This window comes from Chamaea fasciata, unplaced genomic scaffold, assembly GCF_029207755.1.
Source record: "Chamaea fasciata isolate MVZ Bird 193981 ecotype frontalis unplaced genomic scaffold, bChaFas1.0.hap1 SCAF_7, whole genome shotgun sequence".
Lineage (NCBI taxonomy): Eukaryota > Metazoa > Chordata > Aves > Passeriformes > Sylviidae > Chamaea > Chamaea fasciata.
The window spans coordinates 35310912-35333174 of record NW_027094092.1 but is presented as its reverse complement, the minus strand read 5'-3'; the positions used below and the strand labels follow the sequence as shown (position 1 = coordinate 35333174).

General features: G+C 36.6%; 1 protein-coding gene across 2 annotated transcripts in view; it reads left to right on the top strand.

The window, feature by feature from the left end:
• Positions 1–22046, top strand: part of PRKD1 (protein kinase D1) — a 118358-nt gene extending 96312 nt beyond the window's left edge. For both annotated transcript variants that reach the window (XM_066188361.1, XM_066188360.1), the window contains 11 exons: positions 673–796; positions 1569–1646; positions 2215–2494; positions 4792–4844; positions 5911–5983; positions 6927–7033; positions 7462–7623; positions 8844–8942; positions 10017–10284; positions 18551–18636; positions 20857–22046. In XM_066188361.1, coding sequence (XP_066044458.1) covers positions 673–796; positions 1569–1646; positions 2215–2494; positions 4792–4844; positions 5911–5983; positions 6927–7033; positions 7462–7623; positions 8844–8942; positions 10017–10284; positions 18551–18636; positions 20857–21075 — 1549 coding nt within the window. In that variant the 3' untranslated portion in view covers positions 21076–22046. The remainder of the gene's footprint in view (positions 1–672; positions 797–1568; positions 1647–2214; positions 2495–4791; positions 4845–5910; positions 5984–6926; positions 7034–7461; positions 7624–8843; positions 8943–10016; positions 10285–18550; positions 18637–20856) is intronic.
• The last annotated feature ends 217 nt before the right edge of the window (positions 22047–22263 follow it).

Below are 22263 nucleotides of genomic sequence, written 5' to 3'. Positions count from 1 at the left end.
CGGGCGTGCTGTCACATCCCCATGGCTTCCCAGCTTACTGTCTGTTGTCTGAATGCTGGAAAGTTGCAGTGTGCTAACCCCACAAGGCAGTAGGGTTTCATCTTAAGTCTTTGACCATACAATAGCTTAAATCTCTTTGTCTGAGAGGTTCCAGCAGATTCTCTGCTGTGCCTGGCCAGGGTGTGTGCAGCTGGGCAGCCAACATGTTTTCTACTCCATGTCATCATTCCATTGTGTGTTTGAGCCCAAGCAAGACCACAGGACAGTAATCTGATGGACAGTGTCTATGTAGGTTATGAGACATTCAAGATCAAGTACTGCTCTGAATCATAAATTGCACAGACATGAGCAATGGCTCCCACAGCCTAGCTAAGGCCCTAGTCATTTGCCCATTTTCTTAGCTCGTCTTTAGAAATATTTTTGGAAGAATGTGTGTAAGCCTTTAGAAGGTCTCTGACATTCCCTTGGTGTGGCATTAAAGTCTTTTTTCTTCGTAATCTTGAGATACTTGGAATGACAAAACCAAATAGCGTACAAACCAGGTCTGCTAATAATGATAAATATGGATAATTTCTGTGTGTGTGCATACATGTATTCTGATTTTAAAGATTTTTTTTTCTTTTTGTCCAAAGTTATCTCCTTTTTAAAAGCCTTTAATGATTTATTCTTAAGCCCTTCAACCAGCAACAATATTCCATTAATGAGAGTGGTACAGTCTGTGAAGCACACAAAAAGGAGAAGTAGCACAGTAATGAAGGAGGGTTGGATGGTTCACTATACAAGCAAGGACACATTGGTAAGAATTGTTATGGAAGACCTGTCTTCCAGTACGTGTTATATTATAGTATAGACTGAAATTTTAGCAATACTCTGGTAATTTACAGTCACTCGTGTAAGGCAGTGTTTGCAATTTTTATGATTCCTAAAATCCTGATTCTTATCATATTAAAGACTGGCACTGCTTGTAAGAACAGGAGACAGTTAAAACATGCAAAACCCATCTGATTATATCTGTTGCATTATCATACGCAGCCAAACGTAAAATCATTCTTAAGGAAGTGAAACATAACATTATGGGGTTCTGTAAAATAGCTGTACTTTCCAGCTGCACTCTCCCCAGTACCTTACTGCCAGTTGAATTGAGACTTTTATAACGTAGATTTAGTATAGAAAAAGGCTATTTTCATTGCAACCTGCTAAAACATGAATAAAGCCTTCAGTATGTGACCTTCAAAAGTGAACTGGGGTGTTACAAAGAATACAAAAATAAATTTCAGTTGCTTTAGGCTTGTATATGTCAGCAAATTGTGCTGAATGTAATGCGGACATCAGAATGACATTTTAAATTTTTAAAACTTGTACAATTTTAAAAGAGCTATTCCTGAAACAGCAAATCATAATAAGAGGTCTATAAATTCTAAATTCAATTGTAAAGTCTTCATTAAAATCTTGTAGTAGTAATTGGGACTTTATCGTTCACAGTACATCTCTTCAAACTAAAGAAACATTTTGGCAGTGGTGCTGTTGCAATATGAACATATCATTAATTTACTTGTTTTTCATTGCAGAGAAAGCGACACTACTGGAGGCTGGACAGCAAATGCATTACACTTTTTCAAAATGATACCGGAAGCAAATATTACAAAGTAAGCAATATTTTTCAATCTCTTTTTAAACCAGCACAATATAAGGACTAAATTTCTAAATTGAAGCTTACTAAAACTACAATAGTAATATGACTTCTATCTAGGTTTTTTTTGTTATTATTATTTTTTCATTATTTAAGCTGCGTATGTGTGTTCTGGTTTTCACAAACAAGTCTTGATCAGAAAGGTGTCAGCCAACAAGGACCCATAAAATGTGTGTTGTGGAAATACAAAGTTTTTATATGAGAAGTCCACAAGGTTTTATTTTCTAATGGAGTTCTCTTGATACACGGATGGCCCTGCTTTTTTTCTGAAAGAACCTCACTGCTCTCTTTGATAAGTTAAATAATTAAAATTCTATTTAGTCTTGGAGAGAAACGTTTAGTATTTTACCATCAACAGTTCTCTGTATCACAGAGTTTCAGATTACAAGAGCCTTTTTGTTTGTACAAGAAGCATGTGGTAAAGGGCAACAACTGGTATCATAAACTAATCAAATAAAACTCGTGCTGAAGTTTTATATGTTGATAATCTTTACACAGAAAGTAAAATTTTTTTTTCATTTTAGGAAATCCCATTGTCTGAAATTTTATCTCTGGAACCTGCTAAAACTTTTACTTTGTTGCCTCAAGGAGCCAATCCTCATTGTTTCGAAATAAGCACAGCAAATATAGTCTATTATGTTGGAGAAAATGTAGACAGCCTCTCAAGTGTTCCACTGAATAACAGCGTTATCAGCGGTGGTATTGGCATTGATGTGGCACGGATGTGGGAGATGGCAATACAGCACGCCCTGATGCCTGTCATCCCTAAAGGGACATCCACTGGGTCAGGACCCAGCCTGCACAGTAAGTCTATTCATTTCCTCCATTTCTGATAAGGAGAATCATGTCTCAAATTACATTGCTCAGTCTTCTGTACACATTGAAAGGATGTATTGCACAGCTTTTCTGTCATGGCTTGTCTTCCATATTATTTTAAACACCAGAGTTTCTCATCCATGTGTTTCCAGTTTATAGTAGGACATCTGTATTGATATACAAGATGCAGATATTTGCAGTAAGCAAATAGTTATGAAATTAGTAAGGCTTCTAATTCAAATTTGCACTGCTGGTGTGAGAAATAGCCTCCTTCTGCAGAGGGATTAAATTTTCTGAGCTCCAGTTCGGAATAGATAGATTTTTTCCCATCCTGACTAATTTGTTTCTAGCTGTCTACAGAAGCAGTTCTTCACTCTTTGGGTCACTGCAGCATAGATGTTATGCTCCCTTTCATGATATTTGGCTGTACAGCTGCCTCAAACATTGTCCCATGCTGAGATGAAAAGAGCTCAAGTGTGAGGAACAGCTATTCTAAGCACAACAAGGGCATGTGTGTTATCCAGGACCAAAAGGACTGAATATATCTTGGCTTCCAATTTACATACCTTTGTGTAATTTTCTAGCAAAGGTGACAGTTCATGTAAACAAAATACGAGGTCTGTTTAAATCTATCTTAGGTACTGATAATAAAGTAGTACAGAGCAAACAATTCCCCACTACTAGCCATGTGCTTCTGTGGTTGCTCTGTACTTCTGTTCAGCCTAGTAAGTGTAAAGAGAATTTGGGTATGTCTACATAATTTGGATTAGACCTTTTGTTGCAACATACATGCACTTTAGCACTTGACATCTGGATGCTATTAATGCAGCACAAAATGCTAATGAGACCACAAGCCCTTCAGAAACCAAGTAATACAACAGGCTGTGGCATTGCATCTCCAGGCACACAGCTCACATATCAGATTAGATCAGCAATGTCCTTTGCTTTCTTGACTGGGATCTTGTATAAAACAGTGTCAAATTCTGGATGTCATTTCTGTCAGACTAGTTGCCTAGTGCCCCTGGTTTGAGTCCAGTGTAGCTAAACAAATCATCTAAAAACACTGGACTGGGCATGACAGCTGTCTTAACTCCCTCTTGGGAAGTTTTAAAAATTTCTTTAGAAGTTAGTAGTTGTCTTTGGGTTATGTGTGCAAAAATTAAGGTCGTCTGAGATATGTAGAACGATTTCTTGTGGACAGTGAGAATGACAGCAACCTTCTTTCTCTTGCTCAAAGTCCAAGACTTGTCTGTGTCTTTGTCCATGCTTTTATTCATGTAAACACAGCAGTACATATATTTGAAAACAAATGGCAATGATTAAAAACCTCTCCATAAGTGAAACATTCTATGCCAGAAGCAGTCTTCCTAAGGAAAGGGGATAAGCCATGTGAGGCAGAAGTTACTCATGTTACTGCAACTAAGATTAATGCTGATAGGTAGTAGCAAGTGTCTTCAGTGTGTAATACAGGCCTTATAGTAGGGGACACTGGTTTTGAAATTTTTACTTAAACAAATGGAAAGTCAACATGAATGGGATTCTACATAGGAGACAGAAGTGACAGTGCTCCAAAGAAGCATACTTTCCTTCCCAAAGTATTGTCTTTGTGTAATGCAGTTAGCAGTAGGCGTATTTTGAATTTCCCTTCAGTAAGTTTGCAGTTCAAATGCTTGTGACATGCTTATAACATCCTAAGCTCTGAATTGATAGAAGTTGGGTCTGGTGTTTGTTGTATTAAAACACCACTTGCAGGTGCAAGATTTTGTTTCCACTATGTCTGTTTTAATTTTTAAGTTTTAATAATGTCTGTTAAGCCAGTTGAAATGTGTATTACTTGTGACAGTATGCAGGCTAATTTGAATGTGTGTTTGCCTTTATCTGAATAGCATCAAATATGTTATAGGTGACTAAATAAAATTATTATTAAATCCTCTAAACAAAACCAGTTTAGTTGCAGTTGTTACTTGGGTGAGATACAAAGCTTCAAAATAGAATGGGAAAAAGCAATAAGAAGCTTATAAATGGGAATTATGAGACTTCACTATTAAAAAATTATTAATGAATTGTATAATTCTGTTTTTTTCCTACACTGCAAAACTGTTGTTCAATTCATGTTTGTGGGCTGGTACAATTTTATATTAGCTGGTAGGCAAACAAGCTGACCTAATTGGTCTAATTTCTAGAGCTGTCAGTAGATACTGATGTAATATGAATGTCATTTCCTATTACTACATGTTTGAACTAAAAGCAGAGCAATCTAAAGTATATTTTGCTTTCTTCCCCAGGGGATATATCCGTCAGTATTTCTGTGTCAAACTGCCAAGTCCAAGAAAACGTGGTGAGTGTTCTCTGGATGCTGGTGCTAGACATGCTATGATTAAACTGGCAAAGTCATTGATCTGCTTTTCAAGAGGAGAGATAGGGGAGTTCCCATCAGCCATTTCTCACTTACTTTGAAGAAATTAACAAACAATTAGTTTTTTTGAATTTTGACAAAAACCATCTTCGTGGCACCTTTTCTGAGGATGCAAGAATTATGTATGTGTAATTTCACAGGCTGTAACTGTGGATCTCTGTAGGATGTTAATAACCAAATGGAAAAGTGAGGTGTAGAACTTACTATGTCATGGAATTTATCAACTGAACTTTGTAAAAAACACCACAAACCTTGATAAATATACCACTTTCTGTCATAGCTGAGAGATCAGATATTCTCTGTTGTCTGAGATGAAACTCTATCTGAAGGAAGAGTTACACACACATAGAGAATTCTGGGTTTCTTTTACTCTAGGACAGCTAGATATAGGTCATGTGGTCAAGTTAAGCAGTCACACTGCTTGCTTTCTGTCTTATGGCAGATGGAAAAAATAGATACTCCCTGCAGTAAAGCTTTGGGACAGCTCTGGTAGTTGTCAGAAAAAGACTGCATAAAGATTGCCTGCTAGGGATGCGTCCATTTGTTTCAAACAAAAAATAAGACTGCCTTTATTATGAATTAGACACTTTTACTCTTTGTTGTTGCAGTTGTGTATGCTGCTGGTTAAATATCAGGAAAATAAAACTGAGCTGCAAGATTTGATGTTTGTTTGAGTCTTCCAAATGAATCTGCTAACAGCTTGTGCTTTAGCCTGGGTTACTGCACTGAGAAATAGATATGAGACTGCCTCTCTGGCACAAATAGAATATTTTACCCCTCTCAGTGAACCTGTCGAAGTTTCATCAGTTTTTACAGCAATTAGTTACTGTTGCTTGTGAGAAAACACACCTGAATTTTTTGGCAGATAATATATTTTAAAATGTACTGTATTAAAAGGATGCTACTTCTCACTAGAAAAAGCAAATGAAACACAAAATTTTCTTTTCATATTCTTAGGGCTTTTAATATCTATTGTTTATATAAACAGGATATTAGCACTGTATACCAGATCTTTCCAGATGAAGTATTGGGATCAGGACAGTTTGGAATTGTTTATGGAGGTAAGGCTTTGGTGTGTTGTACAATTCTGCTTAAGATAAAAATTTTCAGGAATGGGGAAAGTATTTGGACTCTGAAATGTTTTGACAGAAATTAGCTGTCTGCTGTTTCATTTAAGCAGTATATATTCAACAAAATATATGTTTATGTTTAGTGTTGATGAAGTAATTTTGTAGATTGAAGTTTTCTGCCCAGTAGTGGGTCAGTGTATATCATTAGCTTCATCTTCTCTGTAAGTTCTAATAAAGCAAGCCCTGAAGTGCAGGAAGCTGTTCTTTTTGAGAACTGTAATGGATGAAAAAAATATTATTCTCCCTCCTGTGTTTCTTTACATATTCCAGTGAGGCACTTTTTTATTGTTTCTTCAGTAGCTTGTTAGAATTGTTTCTCTTTTTATTTTTGTATTAATTTTTCCTCTGTCTTTTCTCCTTTTCTCAGCAGTTTTTTGGGGTGTATTTAGGTACAGCTGTTGTTTGAAACAGTGAGAAGTGAGAACTAACAACAAATTTCTCACTGAGGTATCTGACTCTTGATAAACCTGGGACAGACAGGCACTAACATGCCTAAAGGCTATCACATATTTCACTATTTGCTAGTGTGGAGCTACCAGTGAAGGACTAAGTCCACAACCAGCCAGTTGCACAGAATGCAGCTGCAGTTTGCATATATATATGAGAAAATTAACTTTGCATCTGTACTGTTGAAATGTAGAGCTAACTGTCTCATATGTTTGTTTCTTACTTGTTTAAATGGCTTTGTCAGGTGATAGTAAGAAAATTTCTGTTGTCAAAGGGTGGAAAGAAGAGAAATGACAGAAAACTTTAATGTCCTGTCTATAAACCAGCTCTGAGAATTACTTGGTTATGGCCGTTTGTACAACCCATGAAAAGGGAACACTTTTCATAATTAATCATATTAGTTGATGCTTTTGTTTTATTAATGCAGGAAAGCATCGCAAAACTGGAAGAGATGTTGCTATTAAAATAATCGATAAACTGAGATTTCCAACTAAACAGGAAAGTCAACTTCGTAATGAAGTTGCCATTTTACAGGTACTTTTCTGTTGTTTTTTTACTGTATTATCTCCGTTAATTATTTCTATAAATACCAGATAATAATATAATGATTTTAATTTATAATCACTAGTGTTTCTTGCAAAAATATTTGTGTTTTTTCTGCTTATTTTCCATAGAAAGCCAAACTCAAATGTATCAGCAATGTCACACTAGGAGTTACAATTTCTGCAGTTTTAGGCACCAGGCACAATAAGGAAAATGTATGTTAAACTAATTTGAAATCCATACATTCTCCTGTACTGCCCCTAGAATTTTGTCCCTGTTGCCTACAGGTTAGGCACACAGTTTAAATTATGAAATACTGAAAGACTGTCTGGTTTAGGTGGAGGTCAGAAGTCTGGATATGTAGTGATAAAAGCTACTGATCATATTGAGAAATCTAGTGCTGTGTTTATCTTTAATAGAATCTTCATCATCCTGGGGTTGTAAATCTGGAGTGTATGTTTGAGACGCCAGAAAGAGTCTTCGTTGTTATGGAAAAACTCCATGGAGACATGCTGGAAATGATCTTGTCAAGTGAAAAGGGCAGATTACCAGAAAGAATAACCAAGTTTTTAATTACTCAGGTAAGAAATTATTTGTAGACCTAGAAGGAGATTTGAAGTCAATTATTATCACTGTTTTTTATGCTTTCCTTTTGACATAATTTACCTGGCTGGTTTATGAAAATCTGAGTAAAACAAGGGTGGTAAAACAGCTTTCTTTACACTACTGTACATTATCTGATAGATAGTAAACCATTAAGAGGACTTAAAACTAGACTCATATAGAGCTGTTGGCTGCTGGATGGAGGGGACATCAAGCTACAGTTTCTCATAGGATGGAAGAATTAAGCACAAGAAAGGAAAGCACTAGAAGCAAACTGTTGAACTACAAAAAGAAATTAGAACCTGTTGAACTGCCTGATATCAAACCACTGCAGTTCATACTATACACTGTTAAACCTATTTTCTGTGCTCAGACTGGATCTCAGTGTTACCTGTGTCTGAGTCTGGATTCCATTGTTAGTTCTATTAACAATTTGATATGGGATTTATTTGAGCTTCCTGTTGTTATATTCCTGTAATATTATCATACTGCTTTTTTGGCTGCCCAAAATACTGGTTTAAATTTAGATACACACATGGGTAGTGAGCCACCTCACAGTCAGAGAAGCCCATGCTTTAGCGGTAGGAAAAAAGAAAGTAGCAGGAGCAGCAGTATTATGGTGTTTATTATTAAATATATATATATATATATATATATAATTGTTAGAAACAGTGGCAAATTCTGTCAGCCCCTTACCAAACACAAGCAACTGAGTTAAAGCCACACAAAAAGGATGGATATCTGTTACACTGTAGCTATATTTATGTGTATGTAACAGAACAGAAATACATGCAATGCTCTCCATTCTTTCTCTCATCAAGAAAATCCTTTAATTGGATCATATAATATTTCTGTGAAATGTTTTTAGCTGAATATAGCTGTGAAAGGTCATTCTGCAAGTATTACTACATTCAAAGATTTCATGTACAGAAAAGTAAACACTAGGACCCAGTTTTTAGATGATATTTGCAATGTAAATTCTTGGAGAGGGAAAAATCATATTCGATGCAGCATCAAGAAAGCTTGAGGCACAGCATTTTAGTTTTTGTTGGGTTTTTCTTTTTAATTGTTGACATTTTTGTAAAAGGTACATTCTTGTTGGATTGTTTTTCTTCACACCAGTCCTTTCTTCTCTGGTCACTGATACTGTTCAAACAATATAAAACAAGCAACCATAATTTGATTTGTTTATTCACAGATCCTTGTTGCTTTAAGACATCTTCATTTCAAAAATATTGTTCATTGTGACCTCAAACCAGAAAATGTGTTATTGGCATCAGCTGATCCTTTCCCACAGGCAAGTAGAAAATGCCCTTTCTTAAGATAAATTGTTCTAATTAGTAAGTGTTAGCAAGGTTTATATGAACAATAAAATGATTAGTGACCTGTCTGCATGGAATTCTTAGGTAAGAAAAAGTTGATCACTTACTCAAACAACTTTATAAAGAAGTTATGTTTGAAAATCCTTGACTCTTGTCATTTGTCTAAAATATTGAACTTGATTTTCAAGTGTGACATAGCTACTTGTGCGATCATTTCTAATTTGCTCACCAATACAGCACTAATTACTTGGCTGGTTGATTTGCTCCAGAAAGTAAGTTATTTTTCTGAAAGTTTTGAGTAGGGCTCATGAAAAACAATAGCTTCTTCTTTAATTCTTTGAATTTAAATGCCACGTAGATCACAGGATATTTAAATATACATTCTGACTGGTTATATTTCTCTTTAAAAGGTATTTTTATCAGCTTCTTTTACCTTCAGTCTACAGAGTTCATCTACAATGTCCCTCAGCTGCCCATATTCAAAATGAGTACCGTTGATAATTTTTAAATAATATCAATATCAATAATTGGAAGGGAAGGATCTGTACTGAGCTGTTTTAAGTTAGAATTTTCAAGCCGCTGAATCTGTTACTTTGTAGAACTCAGACAAGGAAGCTTGCAGAAAGCAGAGTATAACTAGATCCACAGTAAAATAAAAGTGGAAGTTTAAGAACTAAATTTTGTCAAGTTGCTTGTTTTAGGAAAAAGCCATAGATAAAACAGTTTTTCTGTTTGCTGTGTTCTTATGCTATGAATGAATAAGTATTACTATATACTATTACTTTCATCAGGAACCTGAGCTATTAAGTATATCCACAACTGTGTTTTATTGATGGAATGAAGGAGCAGAAGAGATACTATGGACTGGTATTCCAGTCTCCTGTTTCAGTGGAAGGAGAATATTGGTCTCAAAGAGGATTTTAAAAAAAATTACCCTTGAAGGAACAGTAGAGATGCATCTTGCAACTAATTGATGATAAATCTTCCTCAACTATGTATTTGATAATAAAAGCAATATATGTCTTACTATAGCATTTTTCATTAAACAGGTAAAACTTTGTGATTTTGGCTTTGCCCGAATCATTGGAGAGAAATCATTTAGGCGTTCAGTTGTGGGAACACCAGCCTATCTTGCTCCAGAGGTTCTGAGAAACAAAGGCTATAACAGATCTCTGGATATGTGGTCAGTGGGTGTCATCATTTATGTAAGCCTCAGTGGTACCTTTCCATTCAATGAGGATGAAGACATACATGACCAAATCCAGAATGCTGCTTTCATGTATCCACCTAATCCGTGGAAGGAAATTTCTCTTGAAGGTAATGCCTGTTTGTGGCTGTTCTCATAGAAGTGCGAAAAAGAGTAGATGTATTTTGCTTTTATATTTTTTCCTGTACATAACAGAATATAAAAAAAAAATCCAGTAAGGTAATGTGTCTGTTTTGTGCTATCAGTTGCTTTAGACATTTCCTACAGAGCATGTATAGACTGCATATGGCATAATTTTCTAGCATGGGATCTCTCCAGGAGGTGTTGAAGGAGCCACGTAACCACCTACAGATGAGATTGCTATAGAATCTGTGGGGAGCTTAAGCTGCAGTAATTGGTCTTGTGTATATTTATTTATGTACCTCATCATTCAGCTCTATTGCATCTGCAGTCTGTTTCTTGTTCTGCTTGTTCCAGTAATTGAGTTTGGTTTCAATGGGATGCTGTACTCTGATATCTTTGTGTGGAGAAGATAAAAATGAGTAATTCCATAGATGAGATTTCAGGAACAGTGTGAGAAAATGTCATACAAGAGACTTTATGCAGGAGGGAAAGGCTTGGAGATAATTGTGAGACCTTGGAAATTTGAGTTCTGGTCAATGGCATCAAAGACTTCAGATAAAAGACAAAAGAACAATGTAACTAGTTTACTAGGAACATCTTTGAAGAAGGTAAATTAGTTCTATTAAAAATGTGTCTAAACACAACTAGGGCATTTTAAAAATAGGGACTTCTGGTTTCACAGCATTTTCACATACATAACATCTTCAGGAACATAACATTTTCAGGCAACTTGATTTTCTTTGTGATTTTTTTTTTTTCAGTCCAGAATTCTGCATGATTGTAAGTCTTAAAGCAAAGAAACATTATCAGATTCTTATATCCTTTTCTGAATTGTCATATGTGCCAAACTGAATTAAAATATTAGCATTTTTAATTTCTGGTGTTTGCAGTACCATTTTTCTGGGTTTCAGATGATATGTTTAACATACCTGTTAAGCATCGTTTAGAGCAGTGTGCTTAATGCTTACTGTAATATATATTGCAGCCATGTGAGATTCTTTTCTGAAAATGCTCTGAGAGCATTGTTTGTTATTTTATCTCAGTGGCAGATGAAGTTTGAAATCTGTTGGAGGGAAAAAAAAGCTATAAATCTGCACAATTACACACTGAAGTTCTCCTGAACCTCCACACACTTTGATATGTAAGCTGACAGAATCTGTTGGCAGCAATGCTTTATCTGTCGCTAGGGATAAGCAAACAGCAATCAACACAGGGGAAGCTGCAAGAAATTGTCTCCCACAAGTTTCTACAGTGGTAGACAGAAGATCAATTTTTGCGCTCAGAGGTGAAGATTCAGTAGAGCACCTACAGAAAACTCACCTACTTGGGTGTTACCTCTCCATTTGTAGAATCACAGCCTTCATTAAGAGTTGATGGATACCAAGCCGCAAGCATGCGGAAGGGAGGGAAACACACTCTACCAAATTACTAAATTAAAATCTGCTTATACATTGGGATTTTATTACATATTTTGTATTGCTAAGTGATGAACCACTCTATTGTGCTAAGTGAAAACCTGGGAAATGTCTGAAGAGATTCCATTGCATCTAACACAGGGATTTGAAGTCTGGATCTCTGTCCAAGTATTACTTGATGAGGCTGATTTTTAGAGCTCAAATTTGAACTCAAACTCCATATTATTTAGGGAAAATAAAGGAATGTTTTTCTCATGTGCTGCTTCACTCCTGCACAGCTTGTGAGAGGGCAAGAGCTGTCCCTGTGGACCTGCTGTCTCCCTGCAGTTTCTGTTACCTCTGACAGTGCAGCATGGTTAAAATGCAAACCTGTCCTGACATATCTAATCTGGATTACAGTTCTGAACAGTGCCATGTTCATTAATGCCGCAAATGATTGAATCACTTAGAGGAGAAACACAGATTATTTTAAAGGTTTTATGAAGGACCTTCTGCATGCCTATTGCGAAGTTTGGTGCTAAGGAAAGGTGAACCGCAGTTAAACCTTCTGTGTCTTGTCCGTGGTTATTTCTGTGACTCAGGGAGCCAAATGTCTAAAACTTCTTGCAACTGTAGCTATTCCAGTGCTCTCTTCAGACCTGTGCTCATGTAAAAAAAAAGTTTAAATTTTTATTCTTAAAAGTTTAAGAATAGCTAAACTTAGTTACTGTTATCTTCTATTTTTATTGTAATCAGAGAGGAAAAAGCGTGTATTTCTTTGAATTTAATAGATAGTGCAGCAATTAGGGTGAATTAATCTGTGTTTAGCACCACTTTGGTTTTAGTGCACACTACATGCTTTTCCTGATACTTGCTAAACAACAGCCTGTTAATTTGTGAGCTGGAAGGCAGAGGGTAGCAGAATTTTAAAATAAAAAAATGAGATTGATCATGTGTCAACAATGTGTCTGGAAAAGTAACAACAGTGGTAAAGTAGCCTAAATATTCCCATCACATGTTACTTTGTCACTTACTGGTCTTTAAGTGAAATTGGCGTTTAAAGTTTTAAATTGCACTGATGAGGTGATAAATTCATAGAAAACTCATGACCCATATCAGTTCAAACTGCATGGTAATATAAATAATACGCTTAAAGTCTAACAGATTCAGAGGAAAACCGCACGGAGATAAGTTGTATTTTGGAGGAAAAGTGTGTCATATTTTGCAATATTCTGGTCTGTGTTATTTTCTTGATAGTTACTTTTTCTGTAGCATTTTCTAGCAATTCTTAAAATAAAAATCTGCAGTCAGAAGCCAAGACAAAAGACGGAACCTATTTGAGGATAATGTTTTTGAGTGCTTAATGTTTTTAAGCCAGTAGTAACAGTTGTCTTCTCTGCCAATCATTTATATGATCTAGTCATTCACTGAGTCCTTTCTTTCCATAATGTGTCTGTCTGGTGTCATAACTCCTGGATTAATTTCATCAACTCTTCCTGATGAGCAATTTAACTTTTTTTGTGTAATACTGTATCTTTCCTTTTCCCCATTAAAATATAACTTACGAAAACTCAGATGTTTCAATTTTGTGGGTCTCAGATTTCTCCGTAGGAAATTCTGATTTTTACCTAAGTGGCTGCATTTTTTCCATATTTTTCCAGTAACTTCACTCTTTTGAAAGAACACATCCCAAAACCTGAGTCTGTTTTTGGATGTCTAAATGAGATTGTAACACATTACTGGAGATAGGTGGGTTTTGGTAGTTTGGTGTGTTTTAGAAAACCAGGTTTTGTCAGAGCCATTCAGTATTTCATCGCCCAGTCCATTTTTGCTCTATCTTCTATGTTTGACAAGCCAGACTACAATTTCTAAATTCACTGAATTGCTGTGTGACAATCTGAACTTAATTCAGTCTTCGTTGTAGCATTTTGCTAGATACTGATATAGAGGAATCTACTTGCAGAATTCTTATCTATTTTCTAGCTTTAAATTTCACGTATCTCAAGCATGGAACCTGTTTTCAACAGCTTTACTGTTTATTTCCAGCTTTGACCTTCCAGTCTACCAAATTTGCATAATCTCAAGAGATTTATTTTGACTTAGCTACATGTTACAAGAAATAAATACTGCTAAATATAAATAGAACTCCATCATGGATTTTGTCTGTCTACCTGTTAGCATATTTTATGTACTATTTATGTCTTCACTGTGGTGGCTATTCTTTTGAACTGTGTGGTCCTAAAATGTGCTATGTCAAGATTGGAATTATTCATAGTGTTTCATTCTGCTGTTGCATTTTCGTAAAACGTATTTATAACTCTTTTTTCATCAGCTACCACCAGCACAGCTATTACTACTAGCCTGATGGGCTGTGTGATATGCACATCATTGATTAGGTGCTTCACGTTACTTAATATTATTAAAATAATTTGGGAAGAAATGGTGCAATTCGTGTCATGCATTAAATTTGATCATGGTATCCCTGTTACAATGCTCTGTAGTCATAAATAAATACCACGGCTGCCTTTGAGCCAGTATTTATTTATACTTGTTACAACACAAGAATAGAAACTCTGAGTGCTTCACACATTAATGAGACAGTCACATGAATGAGTGAGCATTGAGTATGAGGAGGTCAATGCATGTTATAGCTCAAAGATGCTCTCTGCCTCTGTAAATGTTCAGCTAGCTGTTGAATTGGAGGTCTTGGCTCTACTTATACATATGCTAGGATAAATTAGTATTAGGAAACCTCTCTTGTAGGGTACAGCGTAGAATTGCCGAGGATTTCTTTTTGAGAATACAGCTGAATCTATGTCCCTGGAAAGCTCAACCAGCTGAAGATCATTTTATGTTAGAATAACTGCATGAACCCTAGAGTATTTGTCAACAAAGCTGTATTGACCAGCCACAGGAAAGAGATTTGTTTGTATGAAAAAACTGCAATAATGATGACCCCTAATCAATTAACCAATTAGAAAAATCCTGTTATTAGGATTAAAATCCTAAAAATTAGGGCCTAGGAAGTCTTGGACCTCCTATATTAGTGGCAGCAGCTTAAATTTGTACAAATGATGGCAGTAAGAGTAGGTAGTATTCTAGATGTATTTTAAAAATTCTTAATCAGTTATAAATTTATCATTAATTTAAACTGCTTTTTAAAAATATATCCGTAAGAATATAAAAAAATAAGGATATTCTTGTTTATAACTTACATAAAAAGTTTAAATCTGTAGGGAAGGACTAAATGAATGATATGTTTGTAATAGCATTTTCATTTATTTTGTAAACTTTAGCATTTATGTGCCAGTCACATCCTAATTGAGTTAAAGCAGTCAGTCCTGTGAAAAGTAATTATTGTGTTAATTTGATACTTAGAGTGAAAATTGTGACATTGTCTGTACTACAATTAATTACTTGCCATATTAATAATCTTGCATAAGCAGTATAGAGTCATGAACCTCCTTACTGTGAAAGTTCTTTCCACTGAATTGAAACTAAAGAGCCGTATTTCCTAAAATCAAAGGGATACAGAGCTTTCTAAAGTTTGCAGTTGAATTTTTCAGTTGGGGATTCTGCTGAATGATCACCTGTCTAAAAGGCCAGTACTCATTCTGGTGGAATAGTTGGCTAGTTTATTCCCTTTAACAAAGTCTCCAGCTCCTGGAACTTTGTATGTCCTCACCTGACTGCTTACACTATCATGGAAGGTAAACAGGAGCCAATAAAAGGGTTAGAAAAAGCACTTCCATAATCCTCTCAGAATTTTCACTCAGGTTGCCTTCTTGGTGATAACCTGGTGCATTCCCATAGAGTGTGTGCAGACTGTAGGTGGTATTTCGTAATGCTCTGAATTTATTTAATTATTGATTTTCCAGTGGAATACTGTGAAATTTTATGAAGCTCCTAAAATGTCTGATAAGGGTTACTTTAAAACCTGATTTTAAAAAATCAGTGAAAATGCATAAAAATTCTTAAAAATACTGTGTAGTTACAACCCTCTCCTTAGAGCTGCTTTATCTTCGTAGACAGATTATTTGATTTTATAACCATTTGAGAGGATGCCCAAGTTTAGTCCCCTGAAGTTGTACATCTAAAATAAATGTTAATGCCTTCCCAATTTTTATCATCAGTGTTTTTAAGCAGTACAACTCAAAACTTAATCTTCAAACAATTACGTGATTTTTTTTTTCTTTTAATTCAGAAATTGAGTAAATATGAATCTTACTGTTCATTCATTTTACATGAATTGAAGCCAGACTAAGCTTTGTAAGATAGTGGCTGTCAGGACACTGTCAGAACAGGATGGGGTTTTTGTGAGTTTAAACAGAGGAGAAAAGGGTGAGCTTTCCACATCTTTTAAACGTTTTAATACCAGCACACACAATGTCATTATTAAACTTCCTAGATTCTTCTTTGCTTTACACTGCACTGTTCTTTTGTTGCCCTGCCTGTATCACTTGCATCTTGGCTTCTGTTACTCAGAAAGAACTCTTTGACGTTCAAGAAGTGGTATTTCTTGAATTGCATGATTTTCTGATAAAAAGTAGCAAAGACTCTTTGCTGTTGAAACTTGTGTTTTTTTCCTTCACCTAAATTTGAAAACTTTGAGTAATAAAGCAAATGAAATTGTATCAGATAGTTTGAGTTTCTACTTTGTGTGTACTTCTAGTAGTCATGTTGCATTTCTGCTTAAATATGTATTTGTGCTTACTTCTTAAGAGGCAAGGGGTAGGCAAAACTTTCCTGGCAAAAAGAACCCTAGATAAAAAACTAAAACAGCAGAACTGGTTACAGAGACCGCAGTATTCCAGTGGTGAAACAAGCAAACTATCTGTGTAAACGTGTAATAACATATTTCTTTGTATTCTTGGGGGAAATTGCCAATGGCTTGTTGAACAGACCGGAAAGGCAGTGGTCTAGAAAAAATCACTAGAGAAAGCGCACAAAAAAAGACAGGGTAGAAAACTATGATGAGAGTGAAAAGGCAGTTTTCCTGGATGGTCACGATTGTCAGTATTGGGCAATCAAGACCCAGTGCCCCTCAGTGATGCTGTGTGTCTGTGTTACTTTCAAGACCGTCTTTCCCTGTCACCATGATATAAACAGAGAAATAAAGATGTAAACCAGCATACTTTGGACATGCCAAGGGATAATGTGATGAAATGGAAAAATTGTAGGAATATTATCATTCCTTGTGGCTAGTCAGTTATTCTGGAACAACAGCAACTTTCCACCGGAATGCATGCTGAACATTTAGCACCACCTAATAGGATTTAGCTTTTCATTATAGCCTCATCTTTTTATTTTTAAATGTTTTTCTGTAATTGCATTTAAAGCTCATCAATCTTATTCCAGGGATTTTTCCAAATGGGTCACTTATTGCAGTTCCATGCACTGGTCATGAGTGCGTGGCTCATGGCCCATGGGCCTCATCCCTTCAAGTTCCACAGCAGACATACCTACAGGGTGAAAGAGTTGGGTTTGTTCAGCCTGGAGAAGTTTCCAGGAAGACCATATAGCACCTTGAACTACCTAAAGGAGGCTACAGGAGAGCGGAAGAGGGAGACCTTTTACAAGGCCCTCTAGCGATAGGATGTGGGGTAATTGCTTTAAACTGAAAGAGGGTAGGTTTAGGTTGGTTATTAGGAAGGGTTTGGATATTAGGAAGAAATTCTTGACTCTGAGGGTGATAATACAGTGGCACAGATTGCTCAGAGAAGTTGTGGATGGCCCATCAGTGGAAGTGTTCAAGATCAAGCTGGACAGGGCTTTGAGGAGTCTGGTCCAGTAGAAGGTGTCCCTGCTCATGGTAGGAGAGTTGGATTTTTAAGGACCTTTCCAACCTAAACCATTCTGTGATTCTGTGAACCTCAGTGAATCATTGACTCCAAAACCATAGGAATAATGAAATTTGTAAAAGGAGACCTCTCACTTTTCTGAAACTGCCAACTGTTGACTAGTAAGTAGAAGCAGTGCTTGGTTGAAAAGAATAGTATTGCAAGACTTGGTGACTTGCAACACCTGATTTGTCCACTTGGGGCCTGGAAAGGTGCTGCTGTCAGCTAAAAGTGACACTGAAAGTCTCAGAAAAATATCTACATATATGTAGTTTACTGTGATACCTGAAGAATACTGTTCTTGGGAGGAAGATGTTAAAGCTGGAAGATTTGGCAGTGAGGGAATATTTTCATTCAAAGTTAACCATGCACCTTGCTGCTAAAAATGTTGGTGTAGGAGAAGTCCATTTATTATGCCTAGTGTTGCTCATCCTCTGCCTCTTTTGAGAAGTAGAATTCCCATGCAGAGATAACACAGTCTCGCAGACAGGCTTGAGCCTCGTGCTGGGAGAGAGATCACAGAAGCCCAGCCTCGAGACAAACTGTGGGTGCACAGAAGCCTTTGATCTGTGGGGGCAGGCAGTCTCCCCTTCTGCCAGGATGAGCTGAGCCTAATGGGGCCGGTGACCCTCTGTCTGTGCTGCCTGCCCGGCCGTGCTGGGGCAGGAATGGAATAAACCTCTCCTTGCATTTTAGCTGTGGCTTGGTGCTTGTCTTGGTTGCTGCTGTGTGTCAAATCAAAACTGTAGACCTCACTTACATGAGTTTTTTTTCTTTTGAGTGGGATTCAAGTGAGAATTATTTACTGTTCAGTAAGACAGTTATAATCCCATTAGGAAGGGTTGCATGGGTGTCTTCAGGTACATAAGCATTGACTGCAATCTGGAAAAAGCTGGAGTACGAAGGGGTAACTGCCCTCTTTTTACAACTACCATGTTTGTGTTGCTCTCTGTTTGCATGTCCTAGTTACATGTCCTAATACATTTAAACTAACATTTTCCAATATTATTTCTTTCCAGCTATTGATCTCATAAATAATTTGTTGCAAGTGAAAATGAGAAAACGTTACAGTGTGGACAAAACGTTAAGCCACCCATGGTTACAGGTATTTCTACAAATTCCATGTTTTTACTTTTGTGTTTAGACAAACATATAACAAATCTTCATCTTTAAGCACAGTAGAATCTAAGAAGATGTACAAACCTGAAGATGTTTTTAGATCCTTAGAACCTCATGTTCATTTACCAATTTACCTGTGGTTTCTCATTAATTTCTGAAGTATTAGATTCCAATAATAAACAGTCTCATGCTTTGAAAATACATTACAAAAATATATTATCATATTTTTCTACTGAGAAAATTATGTATATAAAAAACCTCCATGTAGTAAATTGACTTACTTCATTGCTTGGAATTTACTCTGATTCACTTCTTATTAAAATTATTCAGTGGGCTTCCACTTCACACTCATCACAAAAACTAGTGAAATTGTGTGCTTGCCAGGAAAATACATTAACCACTGAGGATATTCAACTATATTCTTCAACTAAAAACTGAGATGTAAGGAATTTTTAAGATGCTAGCAGTGTCTGTCTTGTGCTCACCATATGATATGGTAATTTTTTTTATCCTGGCAGCAGCCAAATCACTGTAAGTATTATAAGGCCTAAGACACAGCAATGAGGAGCCAGGGCATGTCCCAGCATCCCCAGCCAAGGGGCAGGGAAGCCTGGGGACAGCCCAGGCCAGGGCATTGGATCCCTCCCTGGAGATGAGGACAGGCTGAGGCCAGACAGATGCATCAGCCTGTCGGATCTCCCAAGGGAGCTTTGTTTGCATCTAGGAAAGTAATCATGGCACAGGCATGGCATAGACCAGATGCATAATCCCCAGTCCCAAAGGAATCTTTATCAAACCAGAAAACGGAGTCCTACTTAGGTATCTTACAGCTGATACTGTGTCTCAAAGTAGATGGTGATCTTCTAGTGGGGGAAAAGGGCTGTAACTGGCCACGCTGCACCCTACCTATCTCAGAAACATTTATCTGGAGCTCGCTTTCTTCCTTTCAGATTTCCTGTCCCTCACTAGTTTTTTCCTCCAAGGTTGCTCTTCTCCCTGGCAACCATTGCAGAATGCATTTGCTTGAGTCTTTGGGGACCAGAAGTGTCTTGGCTAAGGTCTGCAGCAAGGATGCAGCAAGGCTGTCTCATGTGACAGGACAGAGTCCTTCTCCTCTATATCCACTTGTATTGCTTGTTTAGTAGTGAGTGGACGTGAACTAAGGGGAGGCAGTTCCACAGCAGCTCTAGCACCAGGGATGGGATGAGTCCTCTGCCTGTAAGAGTCCTACCTTGCAGGCTAAGGAAAGTTAACAGTGGTTATTTTTCTTTACAGGGTAGTGTTACAGGGCAGTGAGACTTAGTGGTGTTCTCTGAGAGGATGACTCTAAGATACGTGTCAAAGTATATGAGATACTAAGGATGAAAGCTTTATGCGTTTACTGTATTTGGCCTTTCAAAACTTTGGGTTTGTGGTTAGGATTGTCTCTTAAGCTGAGACAAGATGAAGGAGAAAAAAGAAATCTGGATACAGGATCATGAGGAGTGATTAGTCTCCATGAGGCTAGGATAGGCTCTGTTAATACAGCTTCATGCATGCTTTGGGTGGGAATAAGAAGGGAAATTATTAACTTGTATACTTTGGACAAATGAGAGGGTGCAGTGCATAATGGTCCAAACAGGATGAGACTCAATCTAACTTCCAGCTAACATTTGACTGTCAACTTTGAGTTCCAAACTACCTTAATGTTTAGATGTAAATGTTTCTTTGAGCAAGCTAGTAATTGCCCAAGTTTGGAAAAGGATCTTTTTCTAGCCCAAGCTGAATTTATGTTCTGCATCATTATGCTGAGATGCCGACTCAGCTGTCTTGACTGATACAGATCACTAGGATGTACATATGTGATTTAAAGATGTTTCTTCTTCCTTATTCATCTTGTGACTAGAGTGAGGAATTGCATTATCACCATGCCTCAGATATTATAGCAATCTATACATACCCATACATTTTGCAAAACAACCTGTAACATCTCAATACTATACTTGTGACAATTTAATAAAATCATTTTATCAAAAAATCCTCTAGAGATGAAATGTGTATCTTTAGGCAGATTTCACATTTATGTATTATAAGATTTTTCCATTGTAGAGCAATAGGGATAACCCTTAGATAGCTGAGTTAATAGCACTTTGAGTGTTATTGATAGCAGAAGGGAATATAATTTTATTTTAGGAAATTTAAAACTAACACTGTTATTCTTTTTTAGGACTACCAAACCTGGTTAGATTTAAGGGAACTGGAATGTAAAATGGGGGAACGTTACATCACCCATGAAAGTGATGACTCCCGGTGGGAACAGTATTCAGAAGAGCATGGATTGCAGTATCCAGTACACCTCATCAGTCCAAGTGCTAACCATAACGAAAACACCAAGCTAGAAGAAACAGAAATGAAAGCCCTCAGTGAGCGTGTCAGCATCCTTTAAGTTGCATCCCCTATAATCTGTCAAAACACTGTGGAATTAATAAATACATACGGTCAGGTTTAACGTTTGCCTTGCAGAACTGCCATTATTTTCTGTCAGATGGGAACAAAGCTGTTATGCTGTTACACTGTTGATATATCTGAGTTGCCAAGACAAATCAACAGAAACATTTTTGTGTGACCAACTGTGTTGTATTTACAAAAGTTCCCAGAAACACTAAACTTGTTATTGTGAATGATTCATGTTGTATTTAATGTATTAAAACCTGTCTCCACGGTGCCTTTGCAAACTAGTGTTTTTCTTACTTGAGCCTCATTTTGGTAAGAGAGAACTTTCCCATGAAGATCTCGGGGGTTTTTTGTGCATCGTTAGTATTGTAATTGTAAACAAACTCTTGAAGAGTAGATTAAAACTGCTGTTCTGTGAACAACTTCTACCATTTGGATAAAAGCTTTATTTAGTGTTCTAAAAATAGAAAAAGCAAAAAATAATGATTTGCATAGAATTGTACAGTTTCAAATCAGATAACCTGTGTGTATTTGTGTGTTTGTGTACATAGATACACATGCACACAGTATAACTTGCTCTTAAGCCTAAATGCCTTAGTAAACTATAAGCCACAGCATGTCAGTTGTATTTCCCCTTTTCTTAAAATATTCTTCTCTATTATGAATATTCTCTAATATGTACATTCAGAAGCTAAATAACGTGTTGACTTTGTGTATGTTTTCAATAAAAGTCTTGTTAAAATAGGTTCATTGATGAAACTTTCTGTTTAAAGTAATCCTGGAGTGGCATCAGAAGTATGTAAAATAAATTAATTTGTCATTAAGAAGACAGTATGTAGGTGGGTGGGAAAATGTTTCTGGATAACCTCTGTACCTATCACACATTTTATAAGAACCTAATTGGACTGATTTTCTTCAGTCAGTTTTGAAACACACTGAGGGAGTGGGGAAGTTGAGGATGCATTAAAGGAATTTTAGTTTTTTGAGAAATGTCCTGCTTCTGATTTTCCACTGAGTTCCACTGAACTGACAGGGTATTGCAGATCTTTCTTGCTTGCTCTTCTTCCCCTGTAAACTTTAAAGATACTAATTGTCATTTCTAACAATTACTTAGACTACCAATGCTAAGCCATTTAGTTTTAACAGTAAGGGACATTCTGGCTTCACTATAAAAACACGT